This window comes from Rhinolophus hipposideros (assembly GCF_964194185.1).
Source record: "Rhinolophus hipposideros genome assembly, chromosome: 5".
Taxonomy (NCBI): domain Eukaryota; kingdom Metazoa; phylum Chordata; class Mammalia; order Chiroptera; family Rhinolophidae; genus Rhinolophus; species Rhinolophus hipposideros.
Genome location: NC_138051.1, coordinates 44,912,706 through 44,938,171, shown reverse-complemented (window position 1 = coordinate 44,938,171; position 25,466 = coordinate 44,912,706). Strand labels below are relative to the sequence as shown.

At 38.7% G+C, this 25,466-nt stretch overlaps 1 protein-coding gene across 1 annotated transcript in view; it reads left to right on the top strand.

The window, feature by feature from the left end:
• ATP8B4 (ATPase phospholipid transporting 8B4 (putative)) overlaps nucleotides 1–23,299 on the top strand; it is a 204,923-nt gene extending 181,624 nt beyond the window's left edge. Inside the window, exons 24-28 of the mRNA XM_081049971.1 lie at nucleotides 3,966–4,049; nucleotides 7,257–7,502; nucleotides 16,136–16,274; nucleotides 19,201–19,331; nucleotides 21,002–23,299. Coding sequence (XP_080906097.1) covers nucleotides 3,966–4,049; nucleotides 7,257–7,502; nucleotides 16,136–16,274; nucleotides 19,201–19,331; nucleotides 21,002–21,283 — 882 coding nt within the window. The 3' untranslated portion in view covers nucleotides 21,284–23,299. The remainder of the gene's footprint in view (nucleotides 1–3,965; nucleotides 4,050–7,256; nucleotides 7,503–16,135; nucleotides 16,275–19,200; nucleotides 19,332–21,001) is intronic.
• Nucleotides 23,300–25,466: the final 2,167 nt, after the last annotated feature.

Genomic DNA, 25,466 nt, shown 5'->3' with positions numbered 1-25,466 from the left:
AATCTCTTACTATTTGGCACAATAGGAGGCAGCTGAATTCCATATCTGCTTCTGCATTTGGTTGGTTGTGTTATCACAAGTCAGATACATTTATGTGAGAATGACAGTGAAAAGGGCAAATAAATAACTTCTTAGTATCGTTGTGAAAATAGTTTTGACATTGTGGATCCCCTAAATGTTCCCTAGATGACACTTTGAAAATCTTTGTGTTCGATGTATGACATTGGACAATCTCCTAACTTGATGGGCCTCAGTTTCCCCATCTGTAATTTGGGGGCCATTAATAGCACTGACCTCCTAGGGTTGAGAGGATGTCATGAGTCAATATATATAAAGTCCTTAAACTGGTGCCTGGTACATAGTACCATGTTTCCCCGAAAATAAGACCGGATCTTACATTAATTTTTGCTCCAAAAGACACATAAGGGCTTATGTTCAGGGGATGTCATCCTGAAAAATCATGCTAGGGCTATTTTCTGGTTAGGTCTTATTTTCGGGGAAACTCGGTAGGTGCTCAGTAAATATCAACTGATTTTCTTTTTCTTCTTGTGATTCTGAGTGGCAGTAAAAACTCTTCCAAGAAATTGCAAAAACTCACTTAAACTTTGTTCTCACTAATTTTCCCTTCCTGTCCCCTCTTGCTGCAGTTGTGAAATGAGGCTTCAAATCCTAATGCCAGTTTACAAATGCTGCTGTCAAATAATCATAGGTTTTACCTAGTGCTAGCCAGCTTGTGATGATGGTGGCACTTTCTGCCAGACCATCAGCTACTTACAGTTTGGCAGGTCATAATTGCCAAGATTCTTCCTTTCTTCCTAATACCTGAAGTCATCTCTTCTCCATGAGTGGAAGTTGGGTGATGGATGAGATAGAGGAAGAATAAAATGATTTCACAGCAGCAAGTTCTGCCTGAGGCTACAAGACTTCGTTTTAACTGCTTTCCCCCTCATTTTTTCCAAACTGCAATCATGAAATGAATTGATATATTTGAGGAATGGAAGTCAGTTGCCATCACCAAATAGTTGAGGACTTGTGTCAACTACTGTTTTTTCTTTTTGGATGTGGGTGAGTGAAATTCCCAATCTTGGCTTCACAGTGGAATCACCTGGGAAAAAATTTAAAACTACCGATGCCTGGGTCATCCCACCCCCAAAGATACTGATGTAATTGGCCTGAGGTATGGTATCGGCACCGGGATTGTTAAAATACTTCCAGTTTTGCTAGGCTATGATTTAAAAAGGTCACGTATTTTCTTTTTTTATTATGGAATACAACAGATCTACCAAAAAGTACCTAATAGTTCAAAGTCAGATTAACAAATTGTAAACCAAACATCCATGTAACTATGATCCAGTGCAAAAAAACAGAATGTTGCCAAACTCCCAGTAGCTCTCCTTATCTTTTCTTAGCCAGACCCTTTTTCCAACTCTAGAGGTAACTATTACCCTGACATTTTATAATCACTTCGTTGCTTTGTCTTTTAATTTTATCACATGAGTATGAAGCCCTAAACAATACAGAATAGATTGCTGCATTTTGAACTTTACTGAAATTGAATCATATTTTTTTGTCTGGCTTCTTTTGCTCAACATTATTTATATTTTTTATTCATTTGTGTTTTTGGACATAGCTGTAATTTCTTGCTTTCATTATTCTGTAGTATTCCATTGTATCAATATAGTAGTACTATAGTGTCTTTCTCCATTCCACTCCTGAGAGATACTTTCATTGTTTCTGGTTTGGAGCTAATACAACCAGTGCTGCAATGAGCACTTTCATACAAGATGTGATCAAAAATTATGGTGAATATTTAAATTTAAAAAAATTATTACATAAAAGACACATTGCCATTAATGCCCCTCAAAATACCCCCCTCACTTTGAAGGCATTTGTCCCATCGTTCTTGCCACTTTCTGAAGCAGTTGTGGAAGTCATCTTTCATTACATAGTTGCACTGTCATGGCTGCCTCAATGTCCTGAATCAATTCAAAACGTTTACCTTTCATGGTCATTTGGACTTTGGGAAAGAGCCAGAAGTTGCACGGTGCCAGATCCCAGATCCGGTGAATAGGTGGCTGAGGACACACCATAATGTTTTTATTTGACAGACATTTTCATACCAGAAGCGATGTATGACACGGAGCCTTTCCGTTATGATCACAACATATGGTGAATGCTGCTGTCGAGTGCCATCCAGTGGAAAGGCAGGGGTCTTCAATATGGGAGGCGGCATGTGGAACCTTAGTAACAGTGTGTGTGTGTGTGTGTGTGTGTGTGTGTGTGTGTGTGTGTGAGACAAGTTTCAACTTGTTCAGTGCAGTCAGTTGGGTTATGGTTGAGAGAAGGTGTGTTTTAAAGTGTGCCATATATCATCCTACATCATGACAATGCTCCGTGTCTCACATCGCTTCTGGTATATGGCAATTTCTGTCAAATAAAAACATTATGGTGTGTCCTCATCCACCTTATTCACCGGATCTGGCACTGTGTGACTTCTGACTCTTCCCCAAAGTCAAAATGATTCAGGAAATCAAGGCAGCCACAACCGCGCAACTAAAGACATTCAGGCAAGAGGACTTCCAGAACTGCTTCAGAATGTGGCAAGAACGATAGGTTAAGTGTAATTGAAGCAAGGGGGAGTATTCTGAGGGGGATTAATGGCAATGTGTCTTTTCCTGTAATAAATATTTTTAAATTTAAACATTCAACGTATTGTTTGACTTCATCTCGTATGTCTCCTGGTACATGAAAGCAGAAACTCTGAACTCGTATATCTAGGTGTAGAGTTGTTGAAAGCATTCCTTCATCAGAAGAAAGAGAGACTGAGCTGCAGCTCTGGCGGACTCAGGGTAGATAGGAGTTGACATCTGGGATGCTGTTAAAGACTCCTCCTCTGGGCTGTGACCCTGGAGGAATGCATGCCAACCCTTGTTGCATACAACATTTTCTCAAATGTCACTTCTCAGTGAGACCCTCTCCAATCACCTTATTACAATTGCAACCCTCCTGTATTTCCCATTCTCCTTTTCTTCCTACTACTTATTATCTTCGAACTCACTTACCCCATATATGTTTCCTGCCATCATTAGATTGCAAGCTTCATGAGGAATTTTTATCCAAATGATCATGTTGAATTACCATTGCTTAGAACCTAGTGGTTCTGGCATATATTGGTTTCTCAATAAATATTTATTGAATGAATGTGTGAATGAACTTATGTTATCAGTGGTAGAATAGACATTGGTTAGAAGTGGGATTTTAAGTTTTGCCTTTGCCTGTTTTAAGCATTGTAAGTCTGAAAGATTTTGTTTCTACCTCTCTGTGTACTCATGAACAAAGTGGGGATACAATACCTGTTTTACATGCCTCACTGACTTTTAGTGACAATCATGCAAGGAAGTCCTCTATATAGGTGTGAGGGGCTATTTTTATTGTCTTACTTGTTTATACCCAATATCCTGGGCAGCTAGCTCCATACTCACCTTACTTTAAACCATTCCCAAGAAAAAGCTCTCAGGGTAGAGCTGACAGGTTAATTTCTGCATCTCTCTCTGAAGATTTTAGTGGCTCCTTTGTGTACCACTTGGATTAGACCACTGGATTCATTATAAGCCATCAAAAACCTGAAGAATGAAATAACAACCCACCATAAGGGTCCAGAGCGTTGTATGTGTCCAGTGTTGTGTTAGGTGTTCTATACATGTGATCTCCTTTTGTTCCCACTGCAACTCTGCAGGGAGAATATGGCTTCATTTTCAGGTGAAGAAGTGGAAGTTTAGAGAGCTCTAATAACACACTAAGACAGCAGAGCTATTAAGAGACAGAGACTGGGGGAGAACTCATGTCTGTCTCACTGCAAAACTGAACTCTCACCCACCTCAGGAAATTGAGATATGTAATCCAAGAGCCAATAGGTGAATAGCCTCATTCCTGGTGTTTCTCACTGATGTGTTATTTCTTTTCAGACCGTCTATGACCCGTGGTTTATTACCCTTTTTAACATTGTCTACACATCGTTGCCTGTTTTAGCCATGGGGATTTTTGACCAGGTATGTGTTTGTCTCTATCCTTACAACTTATTTTGCTCTGTTGGTGCCTTTTAATCGCTTCTAACTTCTAAGTAGAAGACAAAAGTCATGGAAGGAGTCTTAGGAGTGCAGTTGTTTTAAGAGGTACTGCATGAATCAAAAACCAGTCTAGTCCCTCCACAACCCCAAAAGGGTTCTCTGATCAAAGTTTTGTTATTCTCCTCTTAGAGATTCATATCCCACATTATTGCTATTAAGGCTCTGAGACATCTTTCAGGAAATAGTCTCTTGACTTCAGTTGAAGTCAACATTTCCCAAAGTCATATGTCTGTACTTTTACTTATCTGTTTTTCATATATCATGTGTGTCTCAGGACTAGTACCTCATGGTTCATGCACCAGGAAGTCCTGTGTTAGCCTCTGAATATATGGAGAACCACAAGTGATAGAAAATCATGGAACTAGGTTGGAGTGTAGAGAGCTAGCATCTGCAGTGACACTTCCTTGGCCAGCACAGCTCAGAACAGGAACTACAGGCCAGCAGAGCACTCTCCCAATGGGAGAGGAAGACACAAGCCTTACAGCCATGGAGAGAAAGAGTGCAGTCTTCTATTGTTTAGCTCAACATGCTTGAGAGGTGAGAAGGGAGGGGATCAATTACAAAAATGGTGGCTCCTTGGCACACTCAGTCTTGGAAGGTATTTCCTGGAAGGGAGGAAAAGTCTGGCTGCCTATGGGGAAGTAGAAGTCTCGCCAGAGGACTTTCCATGGCACAATTAGAGTGTATTATTAAAAAAAAAATTTTTTTTGAAGTATTTTTAAGGAGACCAGATTTTCTCCAGGCTGTTGTTAGACCCGTTTGCTAGGCCTCATTTTCTGGCCCAAAGCCATCTATTGCAAAATATAAATCTTCACATTATGAGCTCATTCCACTCTCTCATTCTGTGGCTTTATAGTCAGTTATAAGTCTCATTTTTCCATATGTAAAAATGGCAGTTTGTGAATGGCATATTTTATGGAATTCTGCACAAAATAATAGACTCCTAAAGACCTTAGATGTAAAGGATTTAAGCACATTCATTTCCAAGTGCCCATGTTGACAAGTAATGCTTTCCTTAGTGCTTTGTATCTGCCCAGAATGTGGAATAAAATAAAAACTAAAGGTGTTTTTGGGAAAAGATGGTTATTGTGCAATTTGAAAAAAAGTATATAAGCCCTTATTGCCATCCAGTTGAGTGTCTGCTCCTTTTCTTTCTCGCTTTGTCAACATTGGTCCTTAAACTGATCACAGAATCATAGAATCCTATGCTGGAAGGACCTCAGTGATCACCTACAGATCACTCATTTTATAAGGAGGAAGCCAAAGCTCAGAGGTTCAAGTCACTGCCCTAAAGCCATATGGCCAATAAGTGATAGAACTCAGCCTAGCACAGGCCACTTGACTCAGAGGTTGCTATGCTATTACTATTTTTATTCTCACTATCATTATTTTATTTGTTGTTATTTATAAAGGCCTCTGTTATTTATTACTTATGGTGTGGCAAGAACTCTGCTGAATATAACGTCACTTACAGAATTGCTAACAGCGCCTCCCTCACAGGACCACTGTTAATGACACTGGTAGTGACTAGGTGATGGCAGCAGAGCGAGAACTGCAGAGTTAGACCTGGCCAGTCAGAGTTCCCAACTTCAGGGGGAGGGAGAGCAGGAAGAGGGGAACAGGGAAAGGGAGAAAGCATGTGGGATTCTAGGTGGGAAGAGAGCTTAACCTGAAGAGCTGAGTGTTGAACCCATTGAGGATTCCGATGGCAGTTACCTGGTGTTTAGGACAATCAGTTTCGATGGAATGAGATGGTGTCAAGTTTGGCCCCCACAGGGGTCCTGGTAGAAATTAAAATAGTGCTTCTCAAACTTAATGCACATACCAACCACCTGGGGAGCAGAGGATGATCCAGTAGGTCTGGAGTGGGGCCTGAGGTTCTGCATTTCCGGCCAACTCCAAAGTAATGCTGTGAGCACCAACGCCAAACGCCAAAAGCACTGTTAATGACAGTAGTCCTGTGAGGGAGGTGCTGTCAGCATTTCTGTAAGTGAGGAAACCGAGACTCAGACAGGTTCAGTAACAGGTTGAAGGCTACACACCTGCTAAGCTGCAGAGCCGGGATTTGAACTCAGGATTGTATGGCTTCAAAGCCTGTGCACATAGAATCCCATCAGTCACTGGGCTGGGGAAACAACCACCCAGCAGATCTCAAAATAGGACTTCCTGAAGAGAATATGTCAGTGATCTTCATGGGACCCCATTCAGCAAGGTTCAAGCCAGCCCACAAGCAGGAAGGCAGACTTGGTCTCCCCCAGAGTTCATGCCTGTGCTCCTTCCTCTTTGCCTACTTCTCCGCCAGCCATGGTCCTCTGATGTCCTTGCCCTCCTTTTTGCTTTTGGCGTTGGTGCTCACAGCATTACTTTGGAGTTGGCCGGAAATGCAGAACCTCAGGCCCCACTCCAGACCTACTGGATCATCCTCTGCTCCCCAGGTGGTTGGTATGTGCATTAAGTTTGAGAAGCACTATTTTAATTTCTACCAGGACCCCTGTGGGGGCCAAGCTTGACAGCATCTCATTCTATCGAAACTTATTGTCCTAAATACCAGGTAACTGCCATCGGAATCCTCACTGGGTGAACACTCAGCTCTTCAGGTTAAGCTCTCTTCCCACCTAGAATCCCACATGCTTTCTCCCTTTCCCTGTTCCCCTTTTCCTGCTCTCCCTCCCCCTGAAGTTGGGAACTCTGACTGGCCAGGTCTAACTCTGCAGTTCTCGCTCTGCTGCCATCACCTAGTCACTACCACTCACTGCCTTGGCAGTTAACCCCTGGGCGCCCATTGACGGCAAATGATGTACTAGAATTCTGGGAGCACAAGTGCAGCTGCAGGAGAGTATGGGAAACAAACTTCAATTTGAAGCCAAACATCCGGGTACATGTCATGTTCTGGTTCTGCTATAAGAGCTGTGAAACCTCTCATGAATCTCTCTTGGAAACTCAGACTCCTCCTTTATAAAATAGGGATCATTTTAGTATCCTCTGGATTATTGTGGGAATGCAAACAAGATGAATAGTGCACATGAGGGCATGCTTAGACATGCACTTGTTATTTCTGGAGGTAGGGAATTCAGGGCCTCTCTGACTTCTCCTCAAGCTTCTTCCACTGAAGTAACACTCTGTTGACAGGATGTGAATGACCAGAACAGCATGGACTGTCCCCAGCTCTACGAACCTGGACAGCTGAATCTACTTTTTAACAAGCATAAATTTTTCATCTGCTTGGTGCATGGAATCTATACCTCATTCACCCTTTTCTTCATCCCCTATGGGGCCTTTTGCGATGTGGTTGGAGACGACGGGCACCACATCACTGACTACCAGTCTTTTGCAGTTACCATGGCCACATCTTTGGTCATTGTGGTCAGTGTGCAGGTAAGCCTGTTGCTGAAAACATCTGAACTCAACGGCTTTACAACTTACAAAAATCTGTTTCATGGTTGACTGGTTTTGTCAACTTCTTGGGGGAACAAAATCCTAAAGGAATACTGGGATTTCCTTTTTAACTACACATTTTGAGATGAATGTTAGATGAACCTTTTATGGTAATCATTTCACAATATATGTAAATCAAACCTTCATACTTATATAGTGATGTATCTCAATTATTTCTCATAAAACTGAGGAAAAAAAAGAGAGAGAAAGAAAGCACGAAGTTTTAACATAAATTACCAGATGTGGGGAATTAGCATTAGCTGACGATAGCCTCCAGTTAGTAAAAACCTCACAATGAATCGCTTCTTGGCGTTGAGCACTGTATGTAAAGAGCTATGATTATACAAAAACTTCCTACTGGTGTTTAAAGAAGAAATTTTTCCACGTATAACACAGAGAGAAACTTCCCCATGATTTCTAGAAGACTTAATGATTTCCAGGTTTTAAAGTGAAATCTAAAGTTTATTTGGCAATACCTTTCCTTGGAATTATTCAAGAGGTTCAATATTATATCTGTGGCACCTCCAAATCTGAAGTTCGGAGAAGCTCTTCTGGTGGGGATGATTTTTGGGGTTCCACTGATCTTCTTCCACTGGGCATCTTGAGTTATGCTTCTATTTCCTTTTAAATTCAAATGGTGGACAGTACTATTAGATATGGAGTTAGTTGTCCCAAAAGCTTTCTGATCCATGAAAATCTGTTGCTCTGGGCTTGTACAGAGAATAATGTGAATTCTGTCTTTTATTTTTGTTTTGTTTTTGTTTGTTTGTATTTCTTTGTTTTTAAGGGGCAAGTATGAATCAAGAGCTTAATTTTTATAGAGTTTGAATTGCCTTTGGTCAGTCCTTTTTCTATCCAACCAACAATCTCTTTTACAAATCTTAGCTGCTCATGTCCAACAAAGCATCTCATTAAACATAGACTTTCTCTTCATGATTCAATAAGTATTAAATAGATTGAATGGCTTGAATGTAAACATATTACTTTTAAAGGGCATCTCTGCCATCCCTTGGCCCATTTATGTGACTATCATTAAGTCCATACTGAAGCCATCTAATACTTGACATTTTGACAGTTCAAAATTCAGAATCAGACAGGTAGCATCCAAAAGCAGAATCAGATTTCTCCACTTGAAAAAGAGTTCAGTTTGTCTGTTTCACAACTAAATAAAGCATACTGATGCTTTGTGAACCCTCCAAGCCTAGTTCCTCTATGTTCAATTTTGCAGCACAGGAGGAAATCATGGTGTGACTTGGAAGCCTCTGACATAGCATCCGACATAGCTTCCATAGAGTCCAATATCAGGATAAGGTCTGTATCACCTCACAAGAAATTATCGCTCCATCTTTTCTTGTAGGTCTTGCCGCTGTATTAGGCTATGTTTTGTCCTGTTTCCTTTTGATCACTGAGCAAACTCTGTGTGTATTCTTATAGTTCCAGTCCACAGAATTAGGTGATTTACTCCTTGTCATGAGGGTACATTTCCAGCTCTCTAGATTTTCCTTCCAGTAGGAAGGGCAGTTGTGAGGTGTACAGAGACATCTTTTTAGTGGTAACAGCTTAGTCACCTCCAGGTCAGACCTATTACTCAGTACTCCAAGAGATGATTTGAAAGGTAGTAACTGAGGTAAAGGGCCAGTATCTGAAGAAAAAAGCAAAGGGAAACTATTCTTCAAACTGTCCTTAACATTATCTGCTATATAAGTAAGGGGAAAAAATTACCTGGACAATTTGTTGTAGATATGACAGACACTATATGTTTTTAGTGAAACTGGTTTTCACAATTAACTCTACAATTTTGGTTAACTTTATCTTTTTCATTAAAAAAATGTCTGTTGGTATTCTTATATATCTTTTTCTCTCTTTCCTTTTGCTTGTCTCCAAATTGTTTTCTTTGCGCTATCACAGCAATGCCAATGCTATGTTTCTATAGTAACTTTAGATTTAGGAGTTGTTCCCCCATAAATCACACAGTTCTTGTTACAGTTGGATGTCACAATTATATTTCTGCTTTTTTCACAAGTGGAGGGATCATAGAAACAACCTTGTTTTAAAAATATTATTTAGTTACAGAAAAGATCACAGAATGTTGCATTCTGTGATTCTGAGTTTTTCAAATAAACTATTCAAAATTTCTTACCTTGGTTATCAAAGTTTTATAAGAATGATACCCATGCTTTCTCAGAGGTATTCATACTTAGAACTCAAAGTAACCATAGATCCCTCATTCAGGATGCGTTGGGTGGGGATATCCAGGTCTGTCTGGTTCAGGCCTAATTCACCATTTGTCTCTCTAAGATCCATTCTCTGCCTTCCATCTCCTTAAGGGCAACTGTGGTCCACCTTGCTATTCTCTAATGTTAACATTAACATCTTACATAACTATTGTGCAGTGGTCAAACTATGAAAGTAATGTTACTACAGTACTATTAACTGAACTACAGATATTCTCAATTTTTCCATTAATGACCTTTTTTCTGTACCAGAATCCAATCCAGGATCCCACATTACATTTAGTGGTCACATCTCCCTGGTCTCCTCCAATCTCTAGCAGTTCTATAATCTTTCCTTGTCTCTCAGGACCATGACACTTTTGAGGAGTATGGTGGTCAGGTATTTTGTAGAATGTCCCTGGGTGTTTATTTTTTTTTAGGAATGGACTGAAGTGAGTCACTTAGTCCTGCCCACATTCAAAGGGAAGAGAATTAAGCTCCATTGCCTGGAGAGAGGAGTTTCAAAGAATTGGTGGTCATATGTTAAAACCATAACAGGTATAATTTTCAATAAAATTGATGTAACAAACTGGGTTCCAAGATTTTCCCAAGATCACACAGTGACTGCCTTGCAAGTTTAGGACTAGGATTCAGTAGTCTTATTTCCCAAATAAACATCCTTTAATAAATGCATTTGTGAGTGTTCTACGACAACTGTGAAGCAAGCATTTCCTACAACACAATTATTACTGGGCTGCAGGGTAATTAGTCATAGTTGAGAAGCCGCAATGCACACACGTGGAGTTGTATTTCAAAAGAGAAGGTGCTGGGTCTCACCATTGGTGGCTGGTGATCTCTTTGCCATGTTAAAGGGTGAAGTCCTCTAAATCTTATTCACATATTTCCATCCCATAGATTTCTCCTCCACCTGATTTCTTCATGCCCCACCATTAATTCTGAGTGCTGGAGGGGCCTGAAACAACCAGGAGAGTGAGAAAGTTTCTGGGCAGGAGAATGAGGTATGAGAGATCTAAGCTAGAGATGGTCGCCTAGAAGCAGAAAAGATGAGAATGGATACCAGTTTCCAACATCTGGCATGCTTCGTTTATTACTGTACTTCAATTTAAACTACAGTGCCAGACACAAATGAGCTCTATTGAATGAATGTAAGGGTGGAAGCATATGAAGAGAGAGGTGAAAGTTGAGTAAAGGAAGTGGGAAGAATTTGGTTGAGGTACCCAACTATCCCTACTGTATTAGTTGCATGCCCATCTCACTCTAGATGACTAAAGGAAGCCTGTCATTGGCTTTAGCCTTCAGAACCTGAATAATCATAATGACTCTGAGTAATATCATGCATTATACTGTCCCCTTTTACAGATGAAACTCAGAGAGGTTAAACAACTTTCCTGAGATCACACAGTGAGTCCCAGATCAGGACTGGAACCCAGCTAGACCTATCTGACTCCAGCGTTGTCTGTGACAAAGTCTTATTTTAGAGTAAGACGCATTAAAATGCAAATTTTCAGGTATGAGAACAAAGGGGTTGCACTGAGCATAAAGCAAGATACCAGATACTTTCTTGTTTATATAGGAGAAATAAAGAGAGAAGTCATAAAGCTAGAAGCATCGGAACTTGGCAGAAAGAGAATATCTGGAAGAATAGAGAAAGGAGAGGGTATAGACCCTGAAAGCAAACCTGGCCCATTTGCCTCTGTCAGCGTTTCTGGTTTTCAGAGTAACAAGAGCAGCTCCCATAAATTGAATATTTACTATGTAAATGAATTATTACTGAGATAATCCCATTATCTCACTTACTCCTCTTCACAGTTACTCCTCTGAAACATAGACACTATTACTACAGATGAAAAAATAGACTTGTTACAGTTCAAGTCACACAGAAAGTGGCAGACCAGGATTTTAACATAGATCTGACCTCAGATCCCTAACTCCAAAGCCATGTGGACCTCCCTTTTCTATAAAGATGACTGGAAGTTATGGTCCTCCCCAAATATATAGTAGCTACAGGGAACTCATGGTCCACCTCTTTCTTCTGTGAGGGGGTACCTAGGACACCAACATCATCCTCAAATAAAATAAGAAAGAGACTATTAATAGATGATAAATACACAGATCCTCTCTCAATATCAAAATTTCAACTTGAGGAATATATAAATTCTTAATTTCTGTCATTTTAGTCTAACATTTATCTTTTTTTCTAAGAAGCCCTAAAAATGTCTACTTTACCGTAGAATTCCAAGACCTGAGTGTGTAAATGTTTATAACCATGAAAACTCAGCAATTTTGGCTTCAATCAGAAACTGCTGTTCTTAATATGTAGAAAAATAAGGAAATTTGTGAATAAGCTCACTTTGACAGTGGCTTTCCTCTCTAAGCTTAACTTGTCATTGTGGTAGCAATCCCCATGAAATTTCCATGTTCCATAATTAGCTATAAGTTCCATAATTAGCTATAAGTCTCATGTATATGTCCTGCTGATACCAAACTTCAGCACTCTATTTTTTTTTTCAATGCCAGGTTGTTGTTTTTTTCAATTCTTTGAATTATAAAACGTTCCTTTTAACATTTCAAACAATATAGAAGTGTTTAAAATAAAATGAACCATCTTCCTTTCCTTACCTATATTCTCCTGGTTAACTACTACTATGATAATCATAGCTTAATCTTTCCATATTTTTTTCTTTGCTTTGAAGAAAAAGGGATCAAGAAAAAGGGATCATAGCTATGCATATTATTCTGTAACATGCTTTTCTCACTTAATGAGATATGCTGGACAGCTTTCCAAATCAACACATTCAGGTCTACCTTCATCTTTTTAAAAGCTGCACAGAATTTTATAATTTAGATATATAATGATTTATTCATCCATTCTCCTTTGATAGACATTCAAGATGTTTCTTTTGTTTCTTTCTTCCTTTTTTTTGTTATTGAAGCAATGCTGCCATGTATGTATCATATACTAGTACATATATTCTACATACTGCCAGATAAATTCCTAGAAATGAAATTTCTGGACTCCTAACTTGCACCCATCAGATGTATAAAAAATGGTATGTGTTTTTTTTTCCCACTGCTGGGTCAGAGAGTGTGTATATTAAATTTACATTAAATTTCATAAATATTGTCATTTTAATTTCCAAAAAGACTGCAGTTACAAACAACAGAGACTTCTTTAAGTAAAAAAAAAAAAAAAAAAAAAAAAAGGTTTATTAAAAGCTACTAGGTAGCTCCAGAATCTTCAGGAGGACAAATGAAAGAGGGAGGACCACAGCTAGGCCTACCCATGGGAAGCAGCACCCAACCACGTCGCTGCGTCATTGTAGAGAAAACATTGCTGTTACCACCTCTTACAGCTCTGCTCTGACCACTTTGGATGGCAGATCAGCCACTGACTTCCAGTGAATAATCACCTCCACCACCAGGCTTGTCAAATGCTGAGAGAAGTGTACTAATGTTTTCCATTGTGCTTATGATTCTTGTCAAGCCCTCTTTGTATTTCAAGGAGATTTTACTTTCTATAATTTGTCACGTAATGGTTCTCACTTATTATTTGTTCTTTGTAGCTTTTGTCTTTTTTTCATGATAAAATATCCTTATTTAAATTTCAGTTTTGAATATGTTTTACTTTTCTTGCTATTTTTAGTCTGCATTTGCCTAGTATATAATCTGGTTCCATCCTTTCATTTTCATTTCTTTTTTTTTTAATCTCATTCTATTAGTTTTTCTCCTTTGATAAGGGAGATAAGCAGCTCATTCTTTATAATGACTTATGTATTTCATCTTGTTCCTCTTATGTGATTTTATGATGTTTTAACTCTATCTTTTTATTTCCGTTTTTTCCTTTACATACTTGAATATGTTGTGATTTTTAAATACCCTGCTTGTCATGAATAATTTACAAGTTATACTAGTGTATTACCATTTACCAGTGATGTCTCCCTATTCTAGTATGATACCATTTAAATAGTCATAGTCATTTAAATCTCTATTTCTATACTAATATACCAAAAACTAAATAATAACTATATCCTCCACCTAATGTTTCACTATTCTATTCTGCACCTTCCCTCATCCAACTCTAAATTAAACAGTTTTGGAAATGTTTTTACTTTACTTCTCCTTCCCTGTACCTATCCCCTCCCCAGTTCTTGCATGTTAATAATTTAGAATTCTAGTTCCAGGTTATTATTAAATGCTCCTTTAACATATTTTGATGGTTGTAAAATTCTTTATAAATTAATACTGAAGTTCACACATTATTAGTCATTTAGAACAAACTATAAATTTACAAGAATCATTGCTCACCATCATTTTTATGTTCTTTCTCTTCTGCTCTTTTGAGGTCTTTTTTTCTGATTTAATTTTTATTTGGCTGCAGCAATTTCCTTGAGTAATTTCTTCAGAAAGGGCACCCAGATATTATACTTTTGAGCTCAAAGTTTTCTTTCTCTGTCTTTACATTTAAATGATGTATTGGACTAGCATAAGGTTCTTGAGTAAGAGCCTTTTTCTTTAGGAACTTAGTAAATGTTGTTCCACTATATCCCAGTTTCAGTGTAGCAGTTTGGTATTAAGTTGATTCTCTTTCCTTTGTGATATCTCTCTGTCTAGAAGCTTGTATTCTTTATCTCTGGACTTCATAAATGTCACCAGAATGTAACATATCATTGATTTGCCTAGGATTTAGAGTGCCACACCTCCATCTGAAAAATCTTTGCTGTTTGTTATAACAGCAGTTTTCTACTGTCATTTTTTGATCGTTACTTCTCTGTTTGTTTTTTTTCTCTCTTTAAGACGCTTTTTTTTTCTTTTTTGTATATTTGTCCCATGGTCTGACATCTATGAATTTGCCATTCCTGTGTCATATCTTTTTGCACATGGTTTCCATTTCTTCAAGTTTTTGCTTTCTGTTGTGAGATATTATTTCCATTTGTTTTTTCCAGACTATTAACTCAGTTCTCATCAGTGACTGTTCTTATTTGGTTTCTCTATTGAATTTTTAAATTCAGAATAATGCTCTTTTTCTTCCAGATTTTTTTCTGGGATCTAATTGCATTCCCTTAAGAGTTCTCATTACTTTTTCTTTTCTTTTCTTTTTCTTTTTTCTTGGTTATAGTGCTTGTCTGTCTTTTCCATTAGTTCTGCCTCAATAAGAGCCACCTGTTCTTGTTTTTTTCAGTTGAGTCTTAAATTGGTTCTGATTTTTCTTTGCCTACTCATACTCACATAGTCAAGGCGATTGGTGTCTTTTGATACTGATGAACCGACAGGTGGTAGAAGGTACAGTTGGAGATTTTGGTCTAATTTCTTGGTAGTCAAACAAACTGAAAAACCAGCATCTCTTTGCTGAGGCATGGATATCAGGCCTTTCTGCTGTCAAGCCTCTTGAGGACAGAAAAGGCTGTCCTTTTATAACTCTTGCAGTTGACATCCAAGGCTGCCAGCATTCTTTTAATGGAGCAACCTTTTAAAGGACAGTAAACTTCAAGTGGGAAGGGGAAGTATATCTCCATATGCAGAGAAGGATCTATTTAGTATGTAGGTAGTAACTAGGGCCCCTCAGGCAGGTGAGAAGTCTGTGGTTTTGTACCAGACTCTGCAAGAAATGCAAACCTTCACTTGGAACATTTGGGACCTCTGAGATGCAAATATGATGCCAGAACCTACTTTTTTTTTTTTTTTTTTTTTTTTTTAACTGAGAACTCAATAGTTCAGTTTCACCAGTGGCTTCCTTGACACTCCGATAGACAGCTACGCTTTTTTCAGCTACAAGTTATTGGAAGGGAGAAGGGCTTATGAACATACTCGCAGGGCAGCATGAACCCCAGCTTCTGAATGGTATGCCAAAAGAGTATTAAGGATTTGTCTCTGTTGTTATTTGAATAATTTTAGGGAAAGGATCATCAAAATGACTTTGAATATTGATGTGAAACAAATTATGCATGTGTAAAAATGGCCATGTGAAAATTTATGTACAGATTATAGTATGTTGCACTTGCTCACTACAGAATATATTTTTCCAACAGAAAAGCTTTGAAAGCAATTTACCATTCTACTTTCTTATTTCTCTCTTAAAAGTAATTGAACACTTTATCTCCTGATTCTGACTCAACCTTGGCAGATATAATGGCTTGCAGATATTAGTTCCAAAGTCAGTTGTCTAGTAGAAATGTCAAGTCAATCCCATGTTGTACAAAAAATGGGAGTGCCTATAGTTGGCTGGTAGCTAAACAGGTGCAACCATTTTTTCACAGAGCAGTTATGGGGAAACACCACTCAGTAAAATGATGCTCTTTTAATCCTCAAATATCTCCCCTTTGCATTTGACTTTATTTACAGATAGCCTTGGACACCAGTTACTGGACTGCGATTAATCACGTCTTCATCTGGGGCAGCATTGCCACTTATTTCTCCATTTTATTTACAATGCACAGTAATGGCATCTTTGGCATCTTTCCAAACCAGTTTCCGTTTGTTGGTAAGTGAATCCTACTATCTACTGGGACCTAGTGTCATGTGGTTATTTATTTGTCGATAATTTATGTTCTATGTCGGGTGGGACTAGGGATGACCAATAATCCTTTCTCTAGGAATTAATTACATTGCAAGTATCTGAAGGCTTCCAGGCTTGAAAAGGTCTCCAAAAGATTAGTCCCTACCAGATGAAGAAGAATCACTAAGATAGCTGCTTACAGATTTCCAACAGCCCAGATGCAGTAAACTGCCCCTTTGCAAAGAAGAGGCACAGCATATATATGAGGGCTACCTGAAGACTTATGAAAAGTTTGTTATTAATAGAGGAAAGAGAAAGAAATGGTAGGCTCTGCCTTTTATGCCACTTTATCTCCAACATCTGTGCCAAAGTTTACCAGTGGAACTTATTTGCATTTATATAAGAAAGACATCTAGAGCTTTCTAAAAATTGCAGGACATTAAGTGGCATGAAGAGTACGCTCTGTAGCAAGGGCCACTGAACTTTATATAGTGAGGCTACTACCGTGTTTCCCCCAAAATAAGACCTAACTGGAAAATAAGCCCTAGCATGATTTTTCAGGATGACATCCCCTGAACATAAGCCCTAATGCGTCTTTTGAAGTAAACCTTAATGTAAGATCTGGTCTTATATTCGGAGAAACATTGTAATATACTTTCTGAGAAGTTTTGAAATCTCTAGGGTATGTGAGGTAAGTTGGTAACAGTGATGTTTCTGAGTTTATCCCAGCAAGCTGGAAAGGAGAGATGCACAGTGACAATCTTCTTGAGTTCAATCAAGCAAGACAGATTTGCATCTGCTAGTTGAGGAATCCAGTCTACAAACGAATTCTCAGAAGACTGATTCATGTAGAAAGCAAAATAAGAGCAACTGTAGTGTTATACGTTTCCAATGATGCAAAGACACCTGAAATTATAATCGCATTTAAGTGCATTCATACACTTAAGAATGTTATTCTTCAACTTTTGCCTTGCCCTGTGTGTACATGGAAGTCTTAAATTGTACCACTCTTAATATGTAATGTTAATACTTTGTTTACCAAAAGATTCCAGCCATGTAGAAACATGATGGTTATGAATAAGAATAAGTGTATTAGGAAAGAAAGACGTTAAAACTATTTTTAAGTTTGTGTTTTTTTTTTTTTTCTGGTTGCCAAATTTGAAAGTTCAGTGCATTGACCAGAAGATTTCCAGTCCTAAGAGAGCATTCTAGCATGTGTAATGAGACTGGAATGCCTCGACTGGAGAAAGTAGTTTGTGTGGGGACCACTCTCTCCCAGCTAAGTACGTGTCATTCCAGGAATTAATTACTGCACTCCAATGAGACTTTTCAAAAGTTAGATCAACATTGAGGTTTAAGAACAACAACAAAAAAATGTTTTCCTTAGTAGCCAGCAGCAAACAGGAGTGTGGTTTTAAAGCGAAGCTTAGTTTTTTCCTAGCCATGCCTCAGGGTACTGAGCTTCAAGCAGCTCAAAGAGACATTTAATTTATTGAATCAAGTTTGTTTCTGCCTGGCAACTGGAACCAACTGCTCTTTGGTAGGCAGAGTCTATCCTCCAAAGCCAGAAAATTCAGGCATACCAATCAACATCCATGCCGTCATCCCCAAAGCCCATTCAAATGGTGTTAACACTTCAGCATTGGAGAGGGAACCTGGGTAATTGGAGGTATCATGGTAAATCCCTAGAAAACCAACAGGAACAAAAGTTTACTTTGGTGATATAAGTAGGGTTGACATCTTCCATAGAACTAGTCTGTCTTCCTCACTGACCCTTATTGCTTTGTTTAAACAAACATCCCAGTAGACGAGGTGTGAGTATAAAATAAGAAAACTGGCTCCAGGCCTGGAAATGAATTGCAGTATCATGATGGGTGGTTGCATCCGTGGTTTCCCGGTGAGAGGAATGCTCTTTTCACAAACTCAGGAGCATTCCTGATCTCCCAGGAATCTTGAGTACCTTACAACTGAGTGAAAGTCAGAGAGATCAGCAAGTCCCATTGAGGCAGAGTTTTTTGGGCTGTTGCCTCAATTGGAAAGGTTGGCCCTGTAGTAGATTAAAGCTCACCTTTTATGACATAGCCAGTCACCAAGACCATTATTTGAAATTGTACCTGCATCCAAGACATATATTTTGTAGTTTTGATACGATAGATAGTGAGGGGGAACAGTGTTTGCCATGCCAGAAATGCACCTTTTGGGGGGATATTTTATTTTAAGCTGGTTATTTTTTAAGAAACAAGACTCAAGAAGACTCTTGGACCTTTCCCCTGACTGCCTAAAAGAATTAGGTAAAGGACATGCTCCAGGAAGTGAGATAGCATGAACTAGTTGTGATACAGAGGGAGGAAACTAGCAAGGCTGCTTGATCAAAGCCCTCTCTGTGACCCAGTGTTACAGGTGGCCCCGCAAACATTTGTTTACCAGACATTTGCTTCTCCATCTCCATGTGAATTACCTTCCTCCCCTTTGAAGTCCAACCACTAGCTTCTCCCCCCACCTATTCCCCTTTCTCCTTAGCTCAAGATGGTGCATGTGTCTCAACTGCCAAGGTAAATATGCATTTTAGAAATAATGGTTGGTTTGTAGTCAAAGGATCTTGAGGCTGGATAAGAGAATAATGCTTCATGAATGAAGCAGGACTGAGCCTGAATAAGAGAAAGCTTGGCTCCAGCTGACAGCCTTCCAGTGATCAGGTCACAGAGCAGTTCCCAAGAGTTATCTCACCACTCATGACTTCTCCTTATCCCCATTGAACATACTGTATCCTGGAGAAAACACCTGATGGTTCTCCCTTGGTAGTCCAAATCTCAACATTTCAAAAAAGATCTCATGGGATTGACAACGAGCCTCTTAATTCAGTAATTCAACTCTGTTTATAACCACAATATACATTTTTCTTCAACGATAGGAAATGCACGGCAGTCCTTGACCCAGATGTGCGTCTGGCTTGTTATTCTCCTAACAACAGTGGCTTCAGTTATGCCTGTGTTGGCATTCAGATTTTTGAAGGTGGATTTATTCCCAACACTGAGTGATCAGGTATGCTATAGTGCTGATGAGTACTTGCAGGGCTGGTTCCTGGCTCTTGTGTCCTTCACGGCCTGATCAGAAGACCACGGAAGGGCCAATGAACTTTGCATTGACAAACATCCACTGGTGCAGGCATGATATCACAGTAGATGGAATATCTTGTATCTGAAAACACTAGCCTTGTGAGTGCCACTAAAGATAAATGTCTAGAATAAACATGGGTGAGGAGGCATGAATTACAAGTTAAGTTGGATATTTTTTAAAATTGACTTTTTAAAAAGGAGGTCTCTGGCAGCATTTTGGGCAGTTGCTCTTAAGACAAAGGCAAGCTACAGGGGAAGTTATTGACAGGGAGGAGGGGAAACAAGGGTACAGGGAAAGAGAAACTCGAGGTATACACTGCAAGGGTTCTATATTTGTAGAAATATAGTAGCAGATTCAAAAACATGGGGGAGATGTTACTTTCTGAACAGATTAAGAAAGGGAACAGCAGCATAACAGATGGATTGGAAAATATACAGTTTAGAAGGAAAATAGAAAAAACAGATTATAGAAATACCTAAACCAAGGGATTAACAGTATTTCATGGGAAGAGGAATATAAGCAGGACAGCGTCAAGTTAGGTCAGAACCCACAAAAAGAGAAAAAGAGAAAGAAAGGGGAGACACACATTTGTAGCCACATCATGAGAAGGGGAAATACATTGATGGGGTGAGTGACCAGGCCAATGATGCTGAGAGAAACTGAGGCAGAACTTGCCTTGTCATGATATCCCTCACATTCTGGGGCCAAAATATGAAAAGATTCCTTCTGAAATGATTCACACTGTCTCCTGTTATATCTGTCCTTTCTCTTTGGCTCTGCAATCTCATTCTTATGTAAATCAAGAAAATGATGGATGAGTTGAATGAAGAAAGATGATGCTCATTTCTTTCTGTATTTAGTCAGATCATGATTTTCGGCTTTACAGTTTTCTTCTGACACAAAACCGAGACTCCAAGCAAGGAGATGAATCAGAGAACTGATTTGGCTTGCACCAAACCTTGCCTTTTTTTCTCCCCAACTTTATAGGGAAATGAAAGAAATATTGAAACCCACCCAAATGGTGTTGACCTCTTTAAAAGCCCACAAAAAAAAAAAAATCCCAAAGAAATCTCAAAATCCTGAAAATCTCATGATACATTGATCTGTACAAGAGTTGGAAATTTCTGATTCTCATTCTCTAACTTTTGCCCTTATCTAATAACTAATGACTATTGGATCCTGAGAATCTTTAAAAGAGAAGGAAAAGGACTTTTGGGGGTGGGAAATGGGACTATAAATTATTATACTGACTGTGTTTGGGTGGTGCATGTTAGAAAACCTTTCTGTATAAAAGTATGTTTCTATTCATTGAAGATGGATGTATGAGATGGAGACAGTAATGAAATTTGCCATAATACTTCTCACTTACTTAATAGTCCTTTGATAGAAATAAAAACTAACCAGTGCCCAGTGTAATATTTTAGGCAGAAAAAGTCTTCATTTTTAGGTGAAAACTTTGCAGTGAAGTTTTGCAATGATATTTTATTATTGTTGATGTTGTTTTTACTGAAGAGGCTTTCACTGCACCAAGTGGTCCACTGCTGGAGACTAGCATCTGGATGTACCGACTCACTCTGGGTCTCCTTCCTTTCCAGATCCGCCAGTGGCAGAAGGCTCAAAAGAAGGCAAGGCCACTACGTAGCCGAAGGCCTCACACTCGTAGATCAAGCTCAAGAAGATCTGGATATGCTTTTGCTCACCAAGAGGGCTATGGAGAGCTTATCACATCTGGGAAAAATATGCGAGCTAAAAATCCACCCCCAACGTCAGGGGTGGAAAAGACACCGTATAATAGCACTAGCTGCATTGAAAATTTATGTAAGGAAACCACAGAAACCGTGAGCAGCTTTAGCCAGGATAAAACAGTAAAACTGTGAGTCAAGATGAATGTCAACCACATAGTTATCTTTTCACTTCACCTGGAGTTGAAATTCATCTGGTTCTGGAGTTTGGGATCAGGGGCTAGGAATGGGGCAGATTGCCTCACTTAACTTAAATATGTGGCGGACAGCGGCTGGTGCTGTGAAATGGAGGTGTGCTCTACTGGAAACCAAGCCAGATAGTCACTATCTAAATCGCGATTTGCCAGAAAAACCCCCTCACAATACAAGCACAGGTTTTTATCAACCTAGATACCAACTGACCTGAATTTAGGATCTTCTTTATGGAGAAAAACTTGTAAATCTTCCTATACATTGAATGGATCTTCAGGTGGATAAAAGGGTGCATTCCAAAGTTATATATCCCAGCTGAAAAGCATGTTTGTTGAGAGACAAACATATATGCAAGATCAGCCTTTCCCGAGATACACTTTTAAGGTTTAAAATGTACTAAGGTACTCTCAGACTAAGAGGAGTTTGTCTCTCCCCAGTGTTGATATCAACCTGTGAATTCAGTGAGAACAAAATCATCTTCATGCCTAAAGAATAGAAGAGCGTGTTGGTGTTGCTCATTTTTCTACTAGTCCTACAAGACTAAGTAGATTGAGCATCTTTATGGTGGGATAGGCTGGTAATTTGGTCAAATTTATTCAGAATGTTCATGAAATGTCAAAAAGAGGTTATCTAATAAGTATTCTAAATACTTTTCAATGACTTTTATAACAACCTCAGTAGTAATTTGCCCTGTGTCATCCAGAACCATTAATGGTAGTATCAAAGCACTGGAATTTCACACTTGAATGACAGTATTCCATATAGTGTATGGGCAAATCCTTTCAACACTTCCTGTTTTTAAAAGTTCCGTTTGAAACCAAACAAATTAATAAACATTCTCTTCAAGTACTACTTAAATATTCAGGCTTAGGTCATACAGAGTTAGTTGCTTTTGGTATTCAGCTGTAATGTTTATAATTCCAATATATAAACATATGTAGGTGAGGTTGATGTTTTTTGGAGATGTTCCAATCCAAATGTGAATGATCAGTGTAGTTCCCATAAAAGAATTCAGGGAGATCTGTGTTCAATCTCTAGCTCTATTTCTTCTTACCTCTATAAGGTTGGGCAGGTAATGTGCCTCCTCTGAGACTCAGTTTCTTTCTCTAAAATGAGGATATACCATCTACCTTATGTGGTTGGTTGAGGATTGTCAAAGCACAAATTCTCAAATCATTAAAAACATAATTCTCATATGAATATATGATGAGTTAAGTTCCATTTGACTCATTAGAATAGCAGAGCAATTTGAAGAGAATGTGAAGAACGAGAATCTAACTAGTCAGTGGGAAAGGCCTTGATGAAATGAGATTGGAAAGGAAGATGTAAAACTGGTTAGGGTTTTATATGAAATATAAAACTGGTTAAGGTTTTATATGAAATATAAAACTGGTTAGTGTTCCCCCTATAGGGAAATAAAACTAAAACTTTGGAGTTTTAGGAGGTGAATTTTCCTACCAAAAGCAAAACTAAATCATCCTCATGCCTTTTCAATTTTTACAAATCAACCTTCAACTTTATAGGGTTCTAAATCTGGTCCCTATTGAATTAGTCAAACAAAGTTGTATTTCCCTAGAGAGTCTGATAGCCTGATTTGTGTTGGTCTTGATCCTGGGTGGTCTTGATGAATATTGGACTAGCATGATATTAATAGATCACACAATCCTGGTGGGGTTTTGTTTGTTTTGTTTTTTATTTTTTTGCTTTAATTTTCAAGTCTGGGATAATTTTTCCAGAATGGAATCAAATGAAGTATGTGTCAAAGAGCCTAATCCAGTGCTTTAAGCAAGTAAAAGCTCATAGATGTTCCCTTTTCCCCTACATGCCTGTGTAGACTTACCCAGATGGTAGTTTTCAGTGTCTAATGTGTGATTAGTTTAACTGTGTTTGCTCACTTTCTGTAACATTTTTGAAAGATTTGAAAACTCTCAGTAAATGTTTTGGCACTGTTGGTGTTTGATGTTTTGCCTCTTCTTTATTGGGAACTTATTGGGAAGAGTTTTTGTTACATTGGTCAACTGATTTTTTTCCCCCTCTCCTTTATATGCCTGGGGAAAGTGTACATCATTCTTAGGATCAAAGTCAAGAATAAAACAAACGAATTGGATCTATGTGTAAGGGATGGGAAAGATTAGGAATGGTCCAAGTTTGTAAATTCAGTTCAAATTAAATAAGGCTGTTTATAAGCAGATAATGTTGATGATTGTGAGAGAAACACATTATCAGCTTACTTTGGCCCCATGAGATTCAAATAAGCTCACACACCCATTGCGAGATCATTTGATTACAAGTGCCAGGGATTATTTTGAACCTGAAGAAAAAGAGCTCGAGAAGTGGCTGGTGATGGCAGTGCGCTGGGGAATAATAAAATTTTAATTTTACATAAATGTTATCAGATTATTTGGAAAGAAAACTTTTTTTTTTCTAGATTCAGGACTCATGTTGGTAACCTTCGGTTTTTAAAGTCTCATTCCAAGTTTTGAGCTTTAACTGGCAATTACAAATTGTATCCCGCTGACATATTATAGCTCTGCTATCTTTGTCTCTTTCATCCGTCTCCAGGTATACATACCTGTGAAGTAAAGAGAGAGGGATGAAGAAAGCAAGAGAGATAAAGCAAGAGAGGAAGAAAGCAATGGAGAGAAGAGAGGAGGGAGAGAGAGAAAAGTTTCCAGTTATATATCTCTTAAGGTGATAAGACTCTCTGAAAAAATAAATTTAACTCTTCAGAGGAAAAAAAAGTAGATTGTATTTGAGAAGAGAATAACAAAACTTCCTTTTCAGTCAGTGTGAGATCAAGAACATTTTATTGGAAAGGGGGCCAGGAACTCTGGCTTCTCAGCGATGGTGCTGAGTGGTGTGTGGCGGGGCATGCCACTGACTTCTCCAGGCCTTAGTGTCCCAGTCCATCTATGCAGAAATCAGGCAGTGTGGTCTCAAACACCCCTTCTCATTCACCCATTCTGTGAGCTGTTTTTGCCAGTGTTGTGACTGTAATTGTTTTTGATTGGGGGGAGGAAGGGTTTGGCTCTTGTACTGGTTTGTGTTTTTCTAGAACAGCCCCTGGTGTCCTGCTGTCTCTCAGGTTACCACAGAGGTACTAAACCCTATAGTAGAGCTTCTGACTGTTGAACACACTCAATTTCTTGCTAATGATTCACTAACATCTTATATCCACACTCTCTTTTCCTCTCTATCATTTTAAATATCAAAAGTATACAAAAAGAAAGGCAAGACACTCCTACCCAGTAAGAAGAAAGCCATTTTAAAATTCTTTCTACCTTGTCCCTGGACTTAGAGGACTTTTTTTTTTTTAATTAAATGTATTGGGATGAGATTGGTTAACAACATAAGTTTCAAATGTATAATTCTATAATATATCATCTGTATATTGCCCTTTGTGATCACAACCCAGTGTCTAGTGTCCTTCTATCCCCATATATTTGGCCCCCTTTACCTTCTCTTTCCTCTCTCCACTCCATTCCCCTCTGGCAACCACTAAGTTGTTGTCAATGTCTATGAGTTTTTGCTTGTTTGTTTTTCCTATTTGTTTGTTGTTTTCTGTTATATAATCCCCAGGAGTAAAATCATATGGTTCTTGTCCTTTTCTGTCTGACTGTTTTTGCTTAGCATGATACTCTCAAGATCCGTCTATGTTGTAGCAAATGGCAGGATTTCGTCTTTTCTTATGGCTGAGTAGTAGTGCATTGTATAGCTATATCACATCTTATTCATCCAATCATCCATTCATCAAAGGACACTTATGTTGTTTCCATGTCTTGTCTACTGTGAATAATGATGCAGTGAACATAGGGGTACATTTTTCAGGTAGATACCCAGAAGAGGGATTGCTGGGCCATAAGGTAGCTCTATTCTTAATTTTTTGAGGTAACTCCATTCTGTTTTCCAGAAGCTGTACCAATATACACTCTCACCAGCAGTGAATGAGGGTTCCTTTTTCTCCACATCCTCTCCAACACTTGGTATTTCTTGTCTTATTGATAGTAGCTATTCTACCAGGTATGAGGTGGCATCTCGTTATGGTTTTGATTTGCATTTCCCTAATAGCTAGTGAAGTTGAGCATCTTTTCATCAGTTGGCCATTTGTATGTCTTCATGGAAGAAT